Source organism: Brugia malayi, assembly GCF_000002995.4.
Source record: "Brugia malayi strain FR3 genome assembly, contig: Bm_v4_Chr1_scaffold_001, whole genome shotgun sequence".
Lineage (NCBI taxonomy): Eukaryota > Metazoa > Nematoda > Chromadorea > Rhabditida > Onchocercidae > Brugia > Brugia malayi.
In genome coordinates, this window is record NW_025062475.1 from 1,877,888 (window position 1) to 1,899,490 (window position 21,603).

The 21,603-nt window shown below is 29.8% G+C and overlaps 3 protein-coding genes across 3 annotated transcripts; 1 reads left to right on the forward strand and 2 right to left on the reverse strand.

The window, feature by feature from the left end:
• Bma-let-716 (S1 RNA binding domain containing protein) lies at positions 1–14,585 on the reverse strand (the record flags this gene model as incomplete). The annotated part of the gene is made up of 37 exons (XM_001891823.2): positions 1–60; positions 333–447; positions 572–737; positions 988–1,144; positions 1,417–1,585; positions 1,754–1,837; positions 2,003–2,147; positions 2,369–2,558; positions 2,727–2,864; positions 3,041–3,152; positions 3,374–3,477; positions 3,770–3,877; positions 4,144–4,314; positions 4,507–4,668; positions 4,865–5,077; positions 5,420–5,619; positions 5,810–5,939; positions 6,174–6,286; positions 6,708–6,879; positions 7,205–7,303; positions 7,593–7,832; positions 7,977–8,059; positions 8,154–8,358; positions 8,576–8,719; positions 8,904–9,029; positions 9,302–9,413; positions 9,571–9,820; positions 10,661–10,814; positions 11,111–11,235; positions 11,552–11,687; positions 12,050–12,231; positions 12,580–12,739; positions 12,894–13,039; positions 13,132–13,269; positions 13,677–13,854; positions 13,949–14,059; positions 14,496–14,585. 37 exons carry the CDS (start codon positions 14,583–14,585, stop codon positions 1–3), a joined length of 5,388 nt encoding a protein of 1,795 aa, XP_001891858.2.
• Positions 14,586–15,117: 532 nt separating this feature from the next.
• On the forward strand, positions 15,118–15,917 carry Bm9259 (GGL domain containing protein; the record flags this gene model as incomplete). Its single annotated transcript, XM_001902679.1, has 2 exons — positions 15,118–15,233; positions 15,812–15,917. 2 exons carry the CDS (start codon positions 15,118–15,120, stop codon positions 15,915–15,917), a joined length of 222 nt encoding a protein of 73 aa, XP_001902714.1.
• Positions 15,918–16,687: 770 nt separating this feature from the next.
• Bm7480 (ATP-dependent RNA helicase ZK512.2 in chromosome III, putative) lies at positions 16,688–20,615 on the reverse strand (the record flags this gene model as incomplete). Its single annotated transcript, XM_043076264.1, has 11 exons — positions 16,688–16,882; positions 17,197–17,396; positions 17,521–17,609; positions 17,831–18,037; positions 18,586–18,704; positions 18,884–19,072; positions 19,335–19,434; positions 19,515–19,616; positions 19,741–19,881; positions 20,135–20,304; positions 20,466–20,615. 11 exons carry the CDS (start codon positions 20,613–20,615, stop codon positions 16,688–16,690), a joined length of 1,662 nt encoding a protein of 553 aa, XP_042932198.1.
• Positions 20,616–21,603: the final 988 nt, after the last annotated feature.

Below are 21,603 nucleotides of genomic sequence, written 5' to 3' on the forward strand. Positions count from 1 at the left end.
TTATGCTTCAGATACAAGTTCTGTAACATCTTGTAAATATTGCACTGCTCGTTCTTTAACCTAAAAAATAAGAAAAACGAATTAACAAATTATTCTACTTTTTATATTTCATCTAGAGGTAAATATGTAAAAAAAGAATATGAATTCAAAAAATTAAATGAAATGTGAAGTAACAGGAGTTAGCTTTATTGAATTATTCCTCGAATGTCTTTCATTTACGACAAAAGAAACAATAATTTACATCTTTCTACCTCAGTTTTCACTTTATTCCATGGTTTCACTAAGTTATCCTAGGATTTAATTTTTTTTTTGTAAAACTCAAATAAACATACATTGTTCTGTTGTTTCTCATCACCATGTTTTTGTTCCAGGTCAACCCATTTTTTGAAAAATAATCGAATTTTATGAGTGGATAATTTTAGTGCAGTAACTCGTTCCAATAATTGCCTAGAACAAAATTTTTGTGTAAACTGCAAGCAACGTTAAGGTTTAATCATTTTTCCAATTATACTGATATTGCTACGAAATAAGTAGAAAAGACTGTTATTTTTCGAAAAAAAAAAAAAATGACCTTGCATCCTCAATTTTCTCAGCTTTGATGAGCAAATCGATGTAAACTGTCCAAACATCTGTTTTCTTCGGATATGAATTTAAAATACTTTCAAAAATTGTTTTACTTTGTTCAATATCACCGAATTTGAATTCAAGTTGTGCGAAACGGCTCAAAATTGTCACGTCTAAAATCAAATTCAAAGAAAAAAAAAAACAATCATCTGATGTATGTGTCATCTTTCACAATTATTTCATTTACTGCACTAATTCTAATCTATGTTCCATAACAAAAAATTAATACTATACCTTAAGAGATATTAAGAGTAATCAATATTTTTTTGATTGCTAATAACCAACAACAACTGACAATAATAAAAACAAAAGTTTGATTGGTTAAATGAACCTAAATCTTTTTAGACGATTATAGTTACTTACGATGTTTTCGTTGTAAACAATTAATCGCTTTTTTCATCAGATTCCTTGCTTTATCTGGGCGTTTTGTTTCCAGCAAATGTTGTCCATAAATGAACCAAACATCCAAATCATCGTGACGAAATCGTTTCAACATCTCTTCTAGCAAATCATCAATTTCCTGCAATAAATTTTGTATGAAATTGAAAGGAAAAATACATTCTATTTTTCAAAAAATCAATGCATCATACAAAAAATCTTTCCCCAAAGAAATTTTTCTTCTTAAACTAAAAACCACTATTTTGAAATTTTTTAAGAAAAAAAAAATTCTAAAAGATTTTGGTTAATGAGAAAATTTTTGCTTTTTCACTATAACTACAATTCTGAAAGAAACACATAGTTTTTTTTCAATAACGAAATCAGAAATATACATTAGGTACACATGAAACACACCTCAATTTTCTCGAGCTTTTGATATATTTTTACCATTTGCTTATACATTTTCAGAGGATCAGTGTTTCTGACAGCATTAGCAAAAACTGCCTTCAATGATTCACTCGTACCAAAATTTCCTTCTAAATTGAGATATGCTGTCCAAACATTGAAAATTTCATCTTCTTCTCTGAAACAAAAAAAGAAATAAATTATGTTGTTTATATTTCACATAAATTACTTTTGAACTATTTTTCATATGGAATAATTTAGAACAAATTTCAGATGGTTTTAAATCTTATTTTCATTTTTAACATAGTATTATCTCGCAAAGTTATCATTTAGATGAAGAACTAACCGGAAATTGATAACTGAAAGTGCTCGCTCTGCAACTGCCCTTGCTTTGTCTATATCATTTTGCTCCAGAAAGAATGTAATGTATCTGGAAAAGTATTAATAATAAACTTATGATATGCATTTCTTCTTCCATTAAAAAATAAAGCAATAATTTGACTTCACTGTACCACTGCGAAGTTACTTTCATTTGCAAACACTTTTTAGACAAAAGTCCCGTTAAAAGATTCGGAAATATAAGTTTCAAACATACCGGATCCACAAGATCGACGAATTAGGTGAACCAGTAACTAAACGATCGAAATCATTTGTGTTATCCGGGATCCAATCCGCCTCAAGAATTTTTCGTTCACGAGCCATTAATTTCTTTTCCTTTTCTAATTCAAGCTCCTCTTTAGCTGTAATACATAAAAAAAGTTTAAAAAATATTTTTAAATCGAGAAAGTCTTTAGATTTATCTAAATAAACAAAAAAACTTTACTCAATTATTTTTCTGACAAGTAGTAAACCACACCAAAATACCAAAAATCAAAGCTAAAACCTTCCCAATACGGTGAAAATTAACATTAGACTTAATACGCAACCTATGGTAAGAAAACGCCTTAAAATATACACCTACTTTTTGGTTTGCTTTGCTCTTCAACATTATCAGGAATGGATGATTCATTTCTTGCCATTTCAGGAATAGATTTATTTCTCGCCATTAAAGTATCATCTGCGACATCCACTTTTTCACCAAGTTGTCCTACCTTTGCAAATTCAGCTGGTGTAAAACCTTTTAGAGACCAGTCCAAACCTGGTTCCGGTAACTAAAATTAAAGCAAAAAGAACTAAGCTATAAATTAATTTAAAGAATAAACTAACAAATTCTTTAGCCAAAAACATAAATAGTAAATGTTTAAACAATATCAGGTAAATATCAGGTAAATATAAACATTCTAACAGACTAGGAAGTTCATTTCAATGTTAATTCCTACTTTTGCTTCAGCAAGAATAACTTGCGGAGGTTCATTCTCTTTGGAATGAGCTGCCACATAACCAGCTGCTCTCGATTTCTTTCGTGGCAAATCGATTGCGTTATCAGATGCAATACTTCTGAGCCTCTTTCGCGGTTTCTATAAAATATTCGTATTTAAAGCATTTTATAATTTATGAAAATGATGCTAGCAAAGAATATCAAGGAATTTATTTCAAAAATGACAATTACAAAGAAGAAATAGTTCAGTAAAATATCAATGGAAAAGAAAAATTAAAAACCCATGAAAAAAACTGGAAAAAAATAGACACAAACTTCATCCGTAGAACTTTCCGCAATCAAATTGACAAAATCTACTTTCAAACCACCATCCGGAAAGACATGATTGACACGAACTTTAATCAAATCATCAGGTTTTAAAGATAATCTGAAAATTCCTCATTCTAAAAGTTCAATTCACAATGTTCATAATTATTTCATTTCTGCTTAAATAATAAGGTTGGCTTCACTCAATACTTCCTATATTCTTTCAATGAAGTGAAAAATTGTTAATTATTTTTGTTATGGAATGATCTTTAAATTCTCATAGATTTTCATATGTAATAAAAATCAATTTTATACAACATCTGAAATGTGAAAATGAAATACTTTTTGCTTTTTACGACGCAACCAGAAATGCCAGGACTGACTTCGACAAAGACATGAGCATCATCAGATGTTGAAGTTACGAATGCTTGAAGTTCTGAACCGATCTGAAATGAAATAAAGCTACAACTTCACAACTATACTCTAAGCAAAAACACTTATAACAGTATTGAAAGAATAAAGCTAAACTACTAAAAATGAAAACATCAGTTAAAGTTAAAGAAATTTTAAGAAGTATTAATGCATAATCTACTGTGCTTTGTTTTTATTTACTCCTCTATCCATTTATTTAAAGATATACGTGAAGAAATAGCAGCTAAAATTTAATATCTCTAAATATTTTTACAAATGAAAACGACTGGATTTAAATATAAAAAAATACTCTTCATCACATCTTACCTCAATATCAGTTCCATTTCGATACAGCGTACTTTCTGAGCGTGATTCCGTGACTGCAAGCCACCTACCCTTATCGCTATCAAAATTCAAAAGTTCCACATTATAAATCTGAATTTATAATATAAAGCATCAAAACATATTTTTTAAAAAAAATGAGCATTAAATTTCAACACAAAAAAAAATAAGAATTATTTACTAAATATCACCTCAGTATTAATTTCATTTCGTAAAAAATTGATGCAAGCGAAATAAATTGAAGTGAAGTATAAATTTCCATACTTTACGCTTAGGAATGTTTGGCTCAAATTTTGTAATTCACAATCATTCAAATTTACTATTATGTAGAAATATATATATAAAGAAAAAAAATGCACCTGATTTAACTCATAAGTCTTTATAACTTCATGTGCTTTCAAATAATTACCCATGATACCAGTCAAAGTAAGAATAGCTCGTTGATTATTGGTAAGTTCTAATATAATACTACTTGGTGACTGTGTAATACCAACAACTCTTCCCGTCACACGATCACCAGATTCAAATGCCTGTAAATTGAGATTTTATATAGAATTTTTTAAAAAATTGATAATTTTTCATTTATTCGATCTCCAATGTCTCAATTTTGAAAAAAAAAAAAAAAAAAAAAAGAACTTTAAGATATAGTAATTACAGAAAATATTACACTTAAAAAATTAAACAACATACTAAAAAAGAATTCAACAGAATAAAACAATAACCTTTCGCGTTTGTTTCAAAGTCATTTCCAAACATTTTCGATGCCTCGACTTACCACGTTTGTTTTTATAAACGTTCACTCCAATAATTTGTGCAATCAATTTCTCACCAGGTTCAAAATCGATATCAATTAATGCTGACGCATCATTTGCTGGATTAGTCATCTGAAATATATATTAAATTAATATATGCTTTTTTAGATTGATAGATATTTGAAACATGTTTTAAACTAATTTAGAGAGAGAGAGAGAAAAAGAAAGCAAGCTTATATCACACTTCACACGTTATAATTTTCAAAACTATTTTATGATGAGAATGTTTACACACCTTATTTTAAAGCTACAAGTAGCATAAACATACCAAATTTTCATCGTACAAATTTTGTTTCCGAATGACACCATTCCAAAGTGGACTAACTTCTACTTTAACTACACCAACATGAGGTCCTTTACATACAAAAACAGGAATTAACGATCCATGAACATAACTCTGTGGATATCCTAGCAATGATTGCTTCCTCTTTGTTTCATTTAATTTCCAAGTTTTCATCGTACATTCTGCCAAACGTGTCACCTGGAATACACATATTTTTTGCCATCTTAAAATAAAAGTTACGAAAATCGATAGTGTTTTTTTTTTTTTTTTTTTTTTTTTACAACAAATTGTTTCACCTTATCCTAATATAATAAGTTCGTAGATTTTTTGATATACTCAAATATTTTGTTACTTATTTCCTAGTTCTGAAGAATACTTTTCAAGCCAATCCAAACATTTCATTTTTTTTGAAACAATATAAAGTTGAATTAGAGTTGTTGTTGCAAACTGTTCCAATTATTCCCTTGGCATTTTATAGTATATACTATTATCAAACCAAATATAAATCAGCAAAAGCACAGTTAAGAAAAAAGAACTTACAACAACCATTTTTTCGCTCTTTTGTACACCTTTTCCTTTTGGTTTAGAAAGATCCAACTTTTCCATTTTTTGCTTCAACTTCGTGAAACACATAATTTTAACGTTAACTGTTTTACCTTTCTTTTTTCTCAAAAAACTCTGAACCGGTTGAGAAGTTTGATTCAAGAAACTTTGATCAAATTCCGATGCATGCAAACGTCCTAAAATGTAAATTTGTAATGCGCAAATGCAGTTAACAAAAACCATATATACCATAAAATTTATAAATTTGTTTTGACGAAGATAAATACCGCAATAAGATGACAATAGAGAAGCATAATAATGTGATCGATCTGCTGTCATCTTTGAAACACATTTCCTAACAGACAACAAAATGAAAAAAATTCATACCGATACTGCCATCGGGAAACTCTAATTCGACAGCACTGTATAAATCATCTTTGGTCCACATTCCCACAACTTTTGCTGCATAAATCTTAAATTGTTTTAATTTTTTTTTCACTGCTGGCTTCACTGGTACCTAGAAAACAGGAATGAAATATAGTAAATAATAAGATCATCAACAAAAATATTAGAAACTTTAACAAGAGAACAACAAGAGGACTTCAGTATTTTTTTTTTTTAAACAACAGCTATGTAAACACTTAAGAAATTATGTTTAAATGCAAATCATACAATGTACAGTATAATTTATCAAATACATAAAGTTAAATTTTTTATGTTTCGACAGGGAATACCAATAAAATAATAATACCTTAACTTTTTTACGAATTAATCCGTATTTCCTTAGCATTTCCATTGCAATTCCAATCATAATATTTCCAGCAACCAATTTAGGTGTAATTGTGTATTGATTATTACTTTCATCTATAATCATTCTTAATGTTATATTACCTTCAAAATAATTCAATTTGCCACTTTTGATTCTTTCATGATAGCGATGGTAATACCTTACGTTTACGGCAGTGACCACACTTTCTTTTTTTGCATTATCCCCTTCTCGTGAAACGTGAACGTTAAACTTCTAGCTCAAATCTGATTACTTCGAAATTTATTCATTTATTGTTCTTTTCAGCTTACGGTGATGCTTTACGTTCACGGTAGTCGTAAAATAGGTCAAACAAAATGAATATTTATCTTTTTGAATCATATGTTAAATCCATTATTTATAATCCTAATATTAGCAGCATGTAAGCTGAACACAGCTAGTATCGATAAACGCATTTTTTTTTTTTTTTGAATTCATAGACAAAATTAGCACAACTTTCTATATTTAGTTAAAACTGACCTAAATTTGCAGAAATAGTATTCACATTTATATTTGGATGTATTCTCGTCGGAATATAAACCACAAAAGCCGATTTTTCAGTTTCTACTGTCGCAACTGCATATTCTTTTTTGTATAACCATACCTTCGCATCTAATTCATTTTTACTGCACAACAGTGACTGGAGTTTTTTCTGAAAATTTTCACCAAAAACTAATTAATGCTGAAAAACTGAATAGCAATTTAAACTGAAACAAAAATTGAGTTTTTGAACTGAAAATACCGTTCAATTTACTGCAAATTAAGCGAAGTAAAACAACATAAGTTCTCTCTTAAAAAAGAGAAAGAACAAACTGCTACCATGGTAATTTACAAGAACAACTTAACCATACAGTTAATTAAAATGGGATAGAAGATTGATGTTACAAATATTGTTTATATTAATTTAATTTATTAGTCGAAAAATAAACAAAGAACAGTTTCCGTGATAGTTCACAACTATAATTTTTGTTCTATACCTCATCCAAATGCTGAACACCATCATCAAGAAGAAATAGAACTAATTCGCAGGTTGGCAATTTGATATCCAAAACCAATGCCTTAGCATAGCTTCCTTTCTAAAATTTTTTGAAAAAAAAAAAAAAAAAAATAGTAAAGCTTTTCAAATAATACATGCGATTCAGACCAAGATTTGTTTCTTAAAACTTTTCAAAGAAAATGGCAGTAATCACATAAATCTATCTCTTCAGAAAAAAAAAAAGAAATACCCTCAGCAAAGCTAAAAACAATTTCTTTGCTACGCATTCTGCATTCAATTTTCTGTTGAAATTATTAACTAAAAACGACTTATGAACTCTATCAATCTATATTTTGAGAAACTGTATTATTGTATATTTTGAAGAAAACCTGCAGAATATTAGTGCTATTTATTGTGCATCCTTTCAGATTTGTGTTATCACCATGCTGTACAACAACATTACGTTCTGAGACCTCTATAACCTTTACATGGATACATTCTCCGATTTTTGGTACTTGCGAATTGCTTGCATTATTTGCTATAAACCAATTCAATTCTTCCACAGTATAATGTATCATAGATGGTGCAAAATAATCAGGTTTTGCACCTGGTGGTACACAGAGATGTGTCTGAAAAACATTTCGTTTAGAAATTATCTTATCTGTTAAAATATTCAGAATAAAGCAAAGAAAAGATTGTAAAGAAAAGTTCTATAAATGTGCATATTTATAAATATTTTAACAGCAAAAATGATAACATCACAATGAACCTACATCTAAGATTAAAGCAAATCGTTTCCTCTCCAAATCAACTGATGATACTCGTGCCACAACGGTTTGTCCTATTTGAAGCTCTTCTGAAAAACAGCAATTATTTTTAAGTATATTGTAAAAAAATTTTAAAAATATCAGATAATCACAAAATTCAGAAGCCTTTTAATCAGTACTTACGCATTGACACTGGCAGCATCATCGGACGTATAAACCGTGCTGGGCCTGTAAGAGCTGAGCCACCTGCCAATTCAACAAAATATCCCATTTCTTTATGTTTTTGAATGATATTACCACAAACGAGATCTCCTTTCGTAAGATCTTGAATACCAGTAATGCGTGCATGCTTTTCTAACCAATCAATTATGAAACGCTTACTCGTCACCTAAAATATATGTTACTTCAATCCAATTCCATGAATTTTAAAAGTTGCATATAGCAAAAACTAAAGCATTAATGGTCCAATCACTATAATGTAATCTATTAAATTGCACAATAGTTCATTTGTTTTCAATGAACTTTAAATCAAGTCTATCTATTGAATAAATAGTCCTCAAAATTGAATTTCAAAAATCAAATTTTGATCTGAAAAATGAACAAACCTTAAGATTTCCGGCAATATCACCCAACACCGTAACTTTTGGCAGCACACTTCCAGGTGCAATGCTTTCATTTAATGAATGAAAAGGTAAATCAAGGTAATCACTCAGTAATTCTTTAGGAATGAATGCTTTCACTTTTCCACCCTGAATTGAGGTTCATTTTCACAAAAAAAAATTATTGAAGTGGCTATGATGATACTTTTAACCTTTTTCTTATCTTTATAAATGAAAAACGCACTGATAATGAATCATCCAAAGGATCAATAATGCATGCAGATCAAGTAACATATTAAAAAAAAAAAACCATTAATAGATAGATTAAACAAACCAATTTTTTTCCTAGTCGGACAGAAACATTCAAAACCTCATTCCGTGTTAAGTTATCACCATTCGATGAAACATTCACAACAACTGCCGAAAAAGAAAGGGGATTCTCTCTATCCATTAGAAATGGCTAAAATTTAAATGTGTGCAAAAAAGGAAATTACAAGTTTTCTAAGAAGAATTCACAACTATTTGCATTTGTTTCGTCCTGGTGAGGATTGCAGAATTGCTTTCAAATCAGTTATCTCGATCAAAAGCATACGTTATTGAAAGAAGAAAATCGAAATCCTTCACCAGAAATCAGCAGAAATGATAAAGATCACTATTCTCACCCATCAATAATTATTCAGGCTAGATATTAATATGGTTCCACTTTTCCGTAAATTAGCATTTAAAGCAAACCTGAGCCCTTGCTATCCCGGTTCCACCGTTAGTCGTATTAGCTAAGGCAACCAACAAACGCTTACGCTGCGGATCAACACTGACCACTCGAACACGGACTGTGAGACCAACTCTTGAAGAGGAGAAAAATCAATATCTTTTGAAAGTTTAAAATCAATTTTATAAACTTTAATACATAATAGATAAAAGTAAAGAAAAAAAAATTCCACATTTTTATGCAAAATTACACAGTAGCATAAGAAAGTTCAAAAAAAAATAAATAAACATACTTCACATTGGTTCCTAATCGTTCCGCCTCTTTCGGAAACATAAAACCGCATGTTCCACCATAAAAACCAATAACAAGTCCACCACTTGAGTGCTGCGAGATAATATAACCAGTAGTTATTACATTAGTTGTAACTTCAGCGTAATTTTTGATAATTGTATCTTTGCTTGATATAAGGGATTGTTTATTTGTCAGAATAAGTCTCTCTTTCAGCTTATTCACATTCAAAACACGACAGTTGAGCTCATCACCTGAAGATAAAAGAAATAACTGTAAAGCACTGCAGAGAAAAACATATTTGAAAGAACAGCAATTTTAATAACTGATATCAGTTAAATACGTAAAATAACTAGCGACCGAACTACATACTATGTACACAACCCTGATTCTTAAATTAGAGTAGACTTTGCAGAAAAAAAAAATAAAAGAAACCATTACTCACAAAATTATTGTTCTTTCAACTCGCAAATCTTGCAAGAAAAAAAAAAAAAAAGTTATTTGGTCTCATAACACTTCTTTACTGAACGTAAAAATAAGAGACATATTAAGTCGCAATAAAATTGAACTATTTGTCTTAATTGTATGTTCAATACTAAAATCTTTTAATATAACATGCAAAAAGAAATTCTTTCGACAATTTTTGCACAAAAATTTACCTATATCTATATTCTACTGTTCTAATGATAGGAAAAAAAATTTCATTAATAGGAAAATATTTTTGGAATGTCATACATATAGAATAACTTAAAGTAAAGACACTTCTTATAGCAGCATTCAACTAATTTTTAGCTGCATTACTTTACAATTTTTTCCTGATTAGTTTAATGCATATATTATGTTTTAGGAAAGAAAATATATGCAATCTAGAAGCTTTTTAATTCTACTTTTTTTTTTTTTTTTTTTTTTTTTACAAAGAATGCAATCATAAAATACTTCAAAAGCAAAATTGCCAAGTGCTAGTAAAGAAAACCTTTCAGTGCTTAAGAATATCAGCACCAAGTTGGAATGCAACTGACTAATAATTCAGATGGTAATCAAACAAAGTAATCTTTTTTTCACAAAATATCTAATGAAGTTAGAAAAAAATTTACCGACGACGAAATGTTTTTCAATTCGCGTTATCAACTTGTCAGAAAGGTGAATTTTGGGTATAAATCCCGGGATTGAATTGTATATTTTGACGAACAATCCTTTATCTAGCACAGATTCTATCTTTGCAGTAACTTTTACACCTGGAACAGCGTCCTGAAACGAAACAGTGAAACAAATTGATCAAATAAATTCATTCGACACTTTCACGCAAAACAGTGAAGTATAAAATCTACTGCACACATAATTTGAAGATGACATGTAATGAACAAAACAGGGAAAATAATAAGCAAAGAAATAATTAATTATTCATTATAATTCTGCTAAAGTTAAAATACATTGATCTTTAGAAAAGTTAATAAGCTGCAAAAATTAGAAATGGCGTAAGTTGATTTCAAAAAGAAAGTTGTAAAGCAGCAAAATATTAAATAAATGAAAAAAAAAAGCCTTACTTTTATGGAGACCATTTTCTGTGCTAAAATATTTTTCTGTGTTGCAACTATTAATATTCTTTCAACCATTTTGAATGATAATACGCGTGCTTGATGTACTGTTCCCTTCTTGTATTCAACAGAATCTGAAAAAATAAGGAATTTACTCAATGCTAACTCCACTCGGGTAAACAAATTAAAGAAATAACTGATATCGCAGATCTCATCGAAAGGGAAATAATGCTATACCAAATTACATTTATGCAAATAAAAGAAAAAGATGGTGAATATATATGACTGAATAAAGTAATTCGGTAATCTGACGCTAACACTAACAAGGCATTATCTTCATTATTTTAAAATTAAATCTGAAAGTAGTCGCTCATCAGAATTATTTCATTTAAACATGATTAAAAAATTAAAAAGACTCCATGAAGTGAAAATTAAAAGATGCATGCAAACCTTTTAGCTTAGTTTTTCTCGCAAATGCTGCCACTAATGAGTTTCTTTCATCTTCATGCACTAAATCAAAATTGACATTCCCATTCTTATCGACACTGCTTACCCTGCACTCAATAATATCACCAATGTGGATATTCTGAAAACCGAAAATATAAAAAACAAAAGTATTACGTCATCTCGCTAAGCAAGTGAACTTAGTAAAAAGTAAAAAATCTTTCAATCTTTCGAGAAAAGAATTACTAAACCATTAAAAGATCGAAATAAAACTAGTTGAACAGTTGAAAGACCAAGCAGCATATTTAACTCATATAGAATGAGTTACTAAAGTAAAGAAAAAAAAAAGAAAAAAAAAAAAAAAACCAACGACAGTGAATGTTTATAGTAGTGAAAAATCAATTGTTGTATGAACCAAAAGTGGTAGAAGGTAAAACGAAAAAAGTCAGCCATTCCAATCGTTAATAATTATCGACATAAAATAATTATCATAACAAATCTCACCTCAAAATTAGTTCGTTTTACCAACTTACTAACAGCAATTATATCTGGATGTCCATTCAGTGTTAATAAATTGCTATTCTGTTGACAAAACATCACTATTGTTTTAAAAGACTTCAAACATTTGTATGGATCGTTGCGATACCTAGGTGGTAAATGTTGTCTGCTTACATATCCTTTTATATCTGAAATATTTAAGAATGAAATCATTAAAAACCAAAAAGAGAGAATATCTTTCTCTTAAAAAGAGAATAATTTTTATTCTTTAAAAACACATACAGAAAACAACACAGTTAAAACTAAATTATGTCCTTCAAACAAATTTAGTTTTCGAGTGACAATCCCAAACCCAATTTTAATCTTTTAGTGAAACAACCATCGATAAACTAATTAGTTGATGTTTTTATAAACACATTATTTTTTCTTCTAAACAGAACTATTTCTTTTAGATTTTCCTACAGCTAGAATATGCTGAATTATTATTTATAAAAATTAATTTCGATAAGATCAAATTCTAAAGTTATAAAGTTTACCATTCCCAATATTGACATAAACACCACTATGAGTTGGCTGCAAAGGATTCACTAAAAGTAAAGTTCCTGGCATTAAATCGTTAAGTTTAAGTTTCTTAACAACGGCATCATCCAAGCATTCCATTTCAGGAACAGCAGACAAACTGATAACTCGTGCCTTCTACAACAAAAATTAATTTATGCGAACTTTTAGATTGTTAAAATATGAATTGCTGCTGAAATTAGCTGTTCAGATTAAATTCAAATCATTAATCAAAAAAAAAAGTTTACAATGTCAGAATAGCCAGTATTTAAAGTTGAAAAATTAGTTTTACTTTATTTGATGAACTTTCATTCTGTATTCGCAGTAAAAGTGGTTGTCCTTTTATTAAGCTTTCCTTTGGAAAAGTAGATGGTAAGTGTCTTTCTGCTAGAAATCCTTTTAATTCAACTGATTGCAATCCAAGATCAATAATAACACCTATAATAATTGTTTTTCATTAAAGCCGCTAAAAAAAAAAGGAAAAAAAAAATAAAATAAACGAAAAAGTGATAAACTTCTTGAAATTATACCTTTATCTTCTACACTTCCCACAACGCCATTAAGCACAAGACCATCAATTAGAGCGCCAGGATTGAGATGGAAATTTACAATTAGTGGGTCACAGCTAACAATAGGATATGAAGCTTTTTTCCTTTTCTTTTGAGTATCTGAAAGATGAACAAATAGAAATTATTTACATCCCTGATTTCTTACTTAATTATGTTCATGAACAACACTCTTTTGGAATTGAAGCAATTTGCTAGATTTAATTACTAACATATCCAAGTTTTCTAACAATATTAAGTCATAAATTTCAAATTGGAATGACTGCCATATATTAAAATCGATCTGCTATTGAACCTGCAGGAAAGCAGGGTTATAGAAAGCAAATTATAAGTAAGCAAGCAAGCAAACTTACATCAAAATATTCCTTAGTCTGATTATTTAATAATGCATAAAGGAGCTGTACTAATTTTTGATAGCCGTTAAAAGCTAACATCTCATTTTGTATTACACTACAAAAATTTTTCAGATCAAATTTTATGGGAACCAAATTTGGAAATTATGAAAATACCATGAGTTTCTCTGCCTTTGATGACTTTGAATGCTAGCATTTGACCAACTCTAAAGACATCTTCTAGCGTAATAGATGAATTTCTAAGTGTTTCCAGCATCAAGCTGCCGAAATTTTGAACAGGTACTTTAACAACTACACCATCCGAGCATTCCAACAGTATTTCTGCCTCTCTAATCTAAATAGAATCAAGAAAAAAATTTCTTAAACACTGAAGCTGTACAATCTTATTACGTGAAATAAGAAACCATTAATTCATCTCAAAACCTTACTTTCATAACAACACCCAATCCAAGCATTCCTTCAGTGAGAAAATTCGGAGTTATACGCTGATTCCATACACCAACATATTCCGACTTTTGCTCATTTTTAATCGGTAGGTGCTGAAAATATCATTAGCAAAAATTTTCGCTACTTTATCCCTATGAATTCCATTAATCAATTCCTTATATTATTTAAAACCAAATAAATACCATTAATAATAATGTGTCATTTTACAATGCTATTAATGTCAACATTTTCAGTTGAATAACTATCACGTACTGTTATCATAGCCATCATCTAATTGTTATAATAAATATTATCACTATTATCGCTACCATTATTTTTATCATTACTGTTGTACAAATAGTAGCACAAATTTCTATAGTGAAGACTTCTACTATTACTGTTAACATTAGCATCATTAATACTGTTGATACTATCATCAGTATCCATAGTTAATGTTGACTTTATTATAGTTTAAAAATACAAACATGAATTAAACATTACAATACTTATTTCTGCATACGATCATTTTAATTTTAACTAAAAATTCACCTTCACATCCGTTGTTTCATCATTAACTGAATGTATTTTCCGACGTTTTTTACTTACGGATAAATCCTCACGTGGAAAATCAATTTCCATGCTTGTTCTTTCTCTGAAATACAAGAATCTTACGTAAGAATTATACGAAAATCTTCACGTTTTTCAGAATCGAATAGAACAAACGATCATCGTCTTAACTTAATGCAGTAATCTCACGTAAATTAAATTAACCCTTCGTAACAGACTCCTTACGAGAAAAAAAAAAATGAAGTAGCGTCAGGATATAACAATGATGCGTTAAATCGTTAAATTAGGATTGGTGAGGTGATGTGATGATGAATGTTTTGTGTTGGGCAGTGGGTTTTCACGTGTTATACGTGTTCATTTACGTCTTAGTCAGACATCTGTTTTGGTAAAAATAAGAATTCGTGCGTGTTATGTACGTATGACATTTACATGTTAGGAGAGCAATTCTTCTGTTCAGAATTCGTCATTGCCACATACAGAATTTAGGTTGCGTTCAAACAGTTTACTAATATTCAGTCTCTGGTAGGTGCCATTAAATCATATTATTTTGACGTATCTGAAACTTTTTATAGGATTCATAAGTTGATTAGGAAGTACGAATAAAATGAGCGCAAGAGATACTCATTCCATTCAACAGGCGCGAAGTGTTGTGGAACAGTTACGTCGTGAACGTAACTTACGTCGTACGACGATCTCTCAAACGGCGAGTGATTTAGTGCGGTGAGATTATGCTTTTTCAAACTTTATGTAATATTCGTAACACATTCGGAATTTTTTATGAGTTATGCAAAAGTTTTTGTGGTGAGACTACCTTTAATGTAAGGAAAGAAATATGGATTTGTGGCTGTGTTTGAGAAGGTATTATCGGAAATTTACGTGAAAAATGTGGAGTTAAAAAGATGAGGAATCAATTTATTATTTTTTGCATGTCTTTTTCTTGTCCATGTACCAACTGCCAAACTTTCTTTTCCAAAATAAGAAATTCTAATGATTTCATGTGTTTTTGTGAAATTCTTACTTTAATATTTGAAATTAATTCAAGAACTGTTTTTGTTGTTGAAATGCATGTTCAACTGGAATATTGATTAGCTGGAACCTCGTATAGTCCTGGAACATACTTTCATGTTAACTTTAATGGAATAAGCTCATCGAATCCAATTACATGTTTAAACTTATCATCTTTTAAATGAATGTTTGAAATGGAGGAAATCTTTCTGTTTGGAAGAATTTCTTGATAAATGGGATTATTCCATATATTACAGGAGCAAAATATTCTTATTAATTTGCTGGAGTTCCAGGTATACGCAAGATTGTCAAAGAGACGACATATTACTGACAGGCTTTCCGAATGATAAGATGAATCCATTCCGACCTAAAAGTTCCTTCCAGTGTTTGCTACTTTAAGCCGGCGCTATTATCGGATGTTGCGGAATGGATGATGCTACGCGATCGTATTATCATAAATCATTGGTATTCTTTCTTTCCAGCCATATCTAGCAAAATTAATTCATTTTCTTATTGATTGTGATGACAAATAAGGGATTAGTCTTCTCGAAATTTGATTGTTTACGAACGAACCTGAGGATTTTGTAAAAAACGGAGCAAATCGAGACTTACTATGAAAATGATATCCACATCCTTAGTATATGAGTCTATTTTTTCTTTTTTTTTCCCATTATTTTCCATTTGCTGTTTAGTATGTGCTTATCGTTGATGATTTTCATTTGAGGCCTAATTTTTATGATTTTTAAAAACAATTCCTTTCCTTCCTGTTTTTTTAGCCTTATGAATATCGTTGATGTGTCATCTTTATCATATTTGATTTCCTTGTATTCCTACCCAAGAATAGAATTTTTTGTAATTGTAGTAGTAGTCAAAGTTTCTGTTGAACAAACTAATCGTCAGTCCAATCAAGGATTGCAGGGTTAATTCCCGAAACCTGTGCAATACCACTTTTACATCGGAGATTTATATTGTCACACGTTATGAATAGCTTATTCCGCATATCGCTAACAGCGGAATCTCAAATATTAAAAATTATTAAATAATAAGCATCCTGTTTTGTGTTCATGAATCCCCCGCTTCAGAATTTCTAACGTCAGTGCAAATCATAAAGCAATTTTACTTTACTTATTAAAAACATAAATTTCAAGCATAAAATTTAACAAGAATATTCAGTAGGAGTTATCCGCCATTAGTTCATCGTATTCCTTCTTTTTCAATCTTCCTTTTTTTAATTTCTTCAGTAATGCGAAATCTGAACCGAAATCATCTATGTTCTCCTTGGTTTCGCTATGCCGTCGCTTCTTCGCAGAATTTTTCTGGGAGGTTTGTTTGGCACCTAATTTTTTTTTCTGAGGTCTGCCTTCCTGTAAAAAATTTATGAGTCTCATCATGAATAGATTTATCCATCTGTCAAATTTTCGATGGAAAATAGAAAATTTAGAGGCTCTAAAATAAATGGCTATCATAAACATTAATTCTTGGATCCTTAGTTTTTAAAAACACGTGATTAAATTTATAAATCTAAGTTAGAACGATGAAAAAATGGATGGGTTTAAATCGGAGGATAAAATCTTCTTGGGCAGCTTCGAAATCGGAACGTAAGGAATAATGAGCAGATAAAGACACAATGCAATTTTCATTAAGATTCGAAAGAAAAGGGCTTGTTGGAAATTTGTACCTTTTTCAGTTCTTTATTTTCAGTCTTCAGAAGCAGTAACTTTTCTTGCCTTCGCTTCTCCTTTTCTGCATTTTTATACGGTATTTCTGAAGTATTTAAATCAGAGCGTTTAAAATCACTCAAATCGCTATGATGAAATTCTTTCATGCGCGGGAGACGTAACAATCCATAAGCATGGCCATAACCAACAACATCCAAGTCTGCAAGTTAACATTTCGTAAAATATTTCATTTAAAATGTATATCTCGGTTTTCCAAGTTCTTTTTTACTTCGGCTAATTAGCATCTCATAGGAAATGAAATGAGACAAAAAAAAAATCGTTACCCTTAGATGAACACACAACGTTGCAATCGTGACGCACATAGGATTCAACGAATGACATAAATGCTCGAGTACCACATTCCAGGATTTCTCTAAAGTTTAATTATCTAATAAACCCGCAAAAGTTAGCCTTCAAGCGCTGTATTTATGCGCTGTCTTCCAATATAAACAGCTGATATGTTGCTAAATCAACACATGCTGATAGTGAATATCAAGACACAAAAACAGTGAATTTCTTTTAATTATTTCTCTAGTCTTTCAAATATAAAATTTAGGTAAACAGTTGAAATAGTTACAAAAAAAGTGAACATACCTCTCTTTTGAAGCCATCTTAATGATCTGCTGCCTTATTTGTTCCGCTTCATCATCTTCCTTTAGATCAGCTTTCATTTCAGTCAGCGAAACTTTCTCGTACTTCTCAATAAATTCGATGTAAGCCGTTTCTTCTGGTGTAAGGAACAACACATTATTCCCCACTTTACCACACCTTGCGCTCCGACCAGCGCGATGGACAAACCAGCTAGAAATTTTGACAGTAATTTTTAATTTTAGCGATTTGTATTTTGAACTTTAACTAACCAGAAAGTCAAATTAATTTTATACACGCAATGTAACTACCACATAAGATATCCCGGAATTTAAAAAACGAACTAGGGAAAACAATACAGTTTTTAGCAGTATCTTCCTGTGCTTATACCTGTTTTTCTTGTATATATTACACATTAATTATTTCTACTCTATGCATTTCTTTTAAGTTAAACACTAGTAAATTCCTTAATATAATTTAGCTTGTTCAAATTAATGTTGTACTACTTTGAGTCAGAAAAATTAAAAAAATGTCAAAATTTTAGCCTCCAATTACGGTGTTTTGTTATGATATACATGAAAGTCAGCACTCGGCTATTTAATTTAACGTTATTTGTAATAGTAAAATTAAAAGCTATCATGAATTCGGTGGTGAAGACATCTCCAAAAACTTACCATAAATATTTGAAAGGGTCACTGATTCTAATTTCCTACTGATTGAGAAAGCAATATTGATCAAAACGAAAAAAATAAAAGATAGACCTTGTTTGTTTTGGTACATCAAACTGCACAACCCAATCAATATTGTCAACATCGATACCTCTAGAAAGTACATCTGTACACAACATCAGTGATTTGCCAATTTTTCGGAAACTTTGCAACTGTAAGTAAAATCAAATAAAAATTTAAATGAATTTTAAACCTTAGGAATATGTATCATCTTATAAACTCATACTTCATCTGCTGTGAATTACTTTATAAAACGTGAATTATGTGCATCTATATAACGTAACATAAAAAAAAAATAGTAAATAAAATATCGATATCTAAAAAATTATGCCTGATTCTCTGCTTTCTTTCTTTTCTTTCCATGCAATGCAAATATTTGTCTTTTTTGAATGAGTTCTTTCAGTACTATCTGCATGTATTCGACACATTGACAAGTTGAGAAAAAAATTAGTATTTTTGATTTTGGATGAGTTCGGACAAATTCTACCAGCAAATGCAATTTTTGATCAGCTTTCACTACCTAAATATAAAAATTGAATTTAAATAAAAGAAACCCAAGGAAAAAAGAATATTAAAAAGTTGAAAATTTACAAGGAAAGTGCTAAGTAATCCACTACAATATGATAAAAAACAGATCAGTACATTCCGAACTTAGTTTTGTGGAAGTGGAAAAAATAGCTCTATTTTTATTCATGTGATTGAAAAGTCTTTTATAAGAACAATTAATATAAAAATTGTTACCTAGAAGTTAGAAGTTATTCTGTAGTTAAAAAAAAAAAAACCATATAAAAGTTATTCAGCGTATTTGGTGATATTGCCTCCACTGAATCAACTGAATCAAGCATTGCACCACAATTTGTAATTGTAATTTGTGTGGGATTTCTATAAGAATTCAGGACTGGCAAATTAAATGCTATGCGATGATACTTGATGATTTGAATAACGATAATCAAATAAACAACCTTAATCCAAACTTCACAATTTCTTCCATTTCTTTGGCCTGTGTTGCAGAGAATAAACCAGTCCGTCTCTGTTTGGGTAAGGATTCCAGAATTTCAGTCATACTAAAATGGCACATACAATTACCAAATGCAATAATGCATGTTGTTACATATATGTTATGATTACAAACATACTATAAACTTTAGTGAGCATTTGAGTCAGTTAGATTACCGAGTTTTTGCTTACCCAGCTTTGAAACTTGAGTCTGTATATCGATCTGCTTCATCAATAATCAATACTTCAAGAGCTTTTAAAGCTTTTTTAAAGTCTGAATTAGACGAAATCAATGACTGTAACCTTCCAGGAGTAGCTATTATTACTGCAGCGCTAAAAATTAAATTTATAAGACAAGAGATTAGTGTATTCCAGAAAGTATTCAGCATTTAAAAGCATAATGGAAATACTCAACAATGTCATTCTAGCACTTCCAATTTGTTCTTATTGTGATTGGTAACAGCGAGAATTCAACAAAAATTATAAAAATTATAAGCGAGAATTCAACACAAAATTATAAAAATTATAAGCGATCTGCCAAATATACTTACTTCCATTTGATAAAAAAAAAAGAAATAAGAGAAACCTCAGACACTGGTCTGCTTTTGAGTTAGATTTTCCTTTTTTTCCACCAATCATCACACGCATACTGAAGGATAGTGCATCCGCAAACAATTTACAAATTGCGCCAACTTGTTTTGCTAATTCTCGGCTTGGAACAATCACCACTGCGCCTATTTCATTTTCCGGCCAAACCTACAACGCGGAATGACATATAATTTACAACAATACTATAGCTTCGGAATCATGTAAACATTTGTAATTTCATTGAAATTTACTCATATCAATCCATTTATCAGTAATGTTTCAATGATATTAGTCAACTGTAATATTATTAATACATCGAAGAATCAAACCTTTTTTTTTTTCCATAAAATAGTAAACAGTGGTAAAATATATGCGAGAGTTTTTCCGGAACCAGTTGGTGCTTGCACAATAACATCTTGAAACTTCAATAACCTCTCTATTACCTGTTCCTGAAAAATATGCAAAACTTCACATAACATTACATTTCAGGAAACCTTTAAATATATCGATATCTCGGGCATATGATGTCTTAGAAATATCCTTTTCAAATCTTTTCTACTGATTATTAAAATTGAAATTAACAGTTATAATTCAATGTTGTTGAAATGAACAGAAAAAAGACTGAGTTGTTAGATTTCTTTAGGATATTGAACCACATGTTTAATCATGATTTACACTAATTAGAAATGCACCACTTTCCAACATCCAACATTTCTAATCTATCAACTCTGAAGGAGTGTTTGGTTTCTATGAATTTATGATTTTGTTAAAAAAGAATAAAAAATATGAATATGCATGTTATATAATACTACTTTAGAAAACTGTTATTAGCATATTCTTACAGGATTCAGCCGCTTCATGCAAAAATGGAAAGGCAGATTGTTTTCAGAAATCCAATTAAGATTATAAAAGTGGTGGAAAAACGAGAAAAAGATCTTATATATTTCACTTTATTCAATCTCGCACGAATTTTTTTGAAAAATACTTAGCACTAAATCACTTTACAAATAAAGACTAAATTTTTTTTCCTGTTTCAATAAGCACTTTCCACTAATTATAACAATTTCATCAGCTTGTGAAAGAAGCATACAAACTTTGAAATAAAATTTGAGGATGTCAAAATAAATGCTAAAAAAGAACAATCAGATCAATCAAATCACTTAATTAAAGAATCCTTCAATTTTTTTGACAAATGTGAAACTATTAAAAAAGAAAATGTGAAACTATTAAACGTATGAAGGGAAATATAAAACTATACCTAAGCCATCAAACAAATTGAGTTATTGAAAAAAAAAAAAAAACTATATATATATATTAAACAACACAATTGATCAACATATTACAGTACATTAATGACTAGAATACATCATAAACTTCCATAATTTAAAAAATGCTAGTTCCCGAAGATTTAGTACTGAAGATTTAATAATTTATTGGAACTTGATAAATGCACTTATGATATTAAAT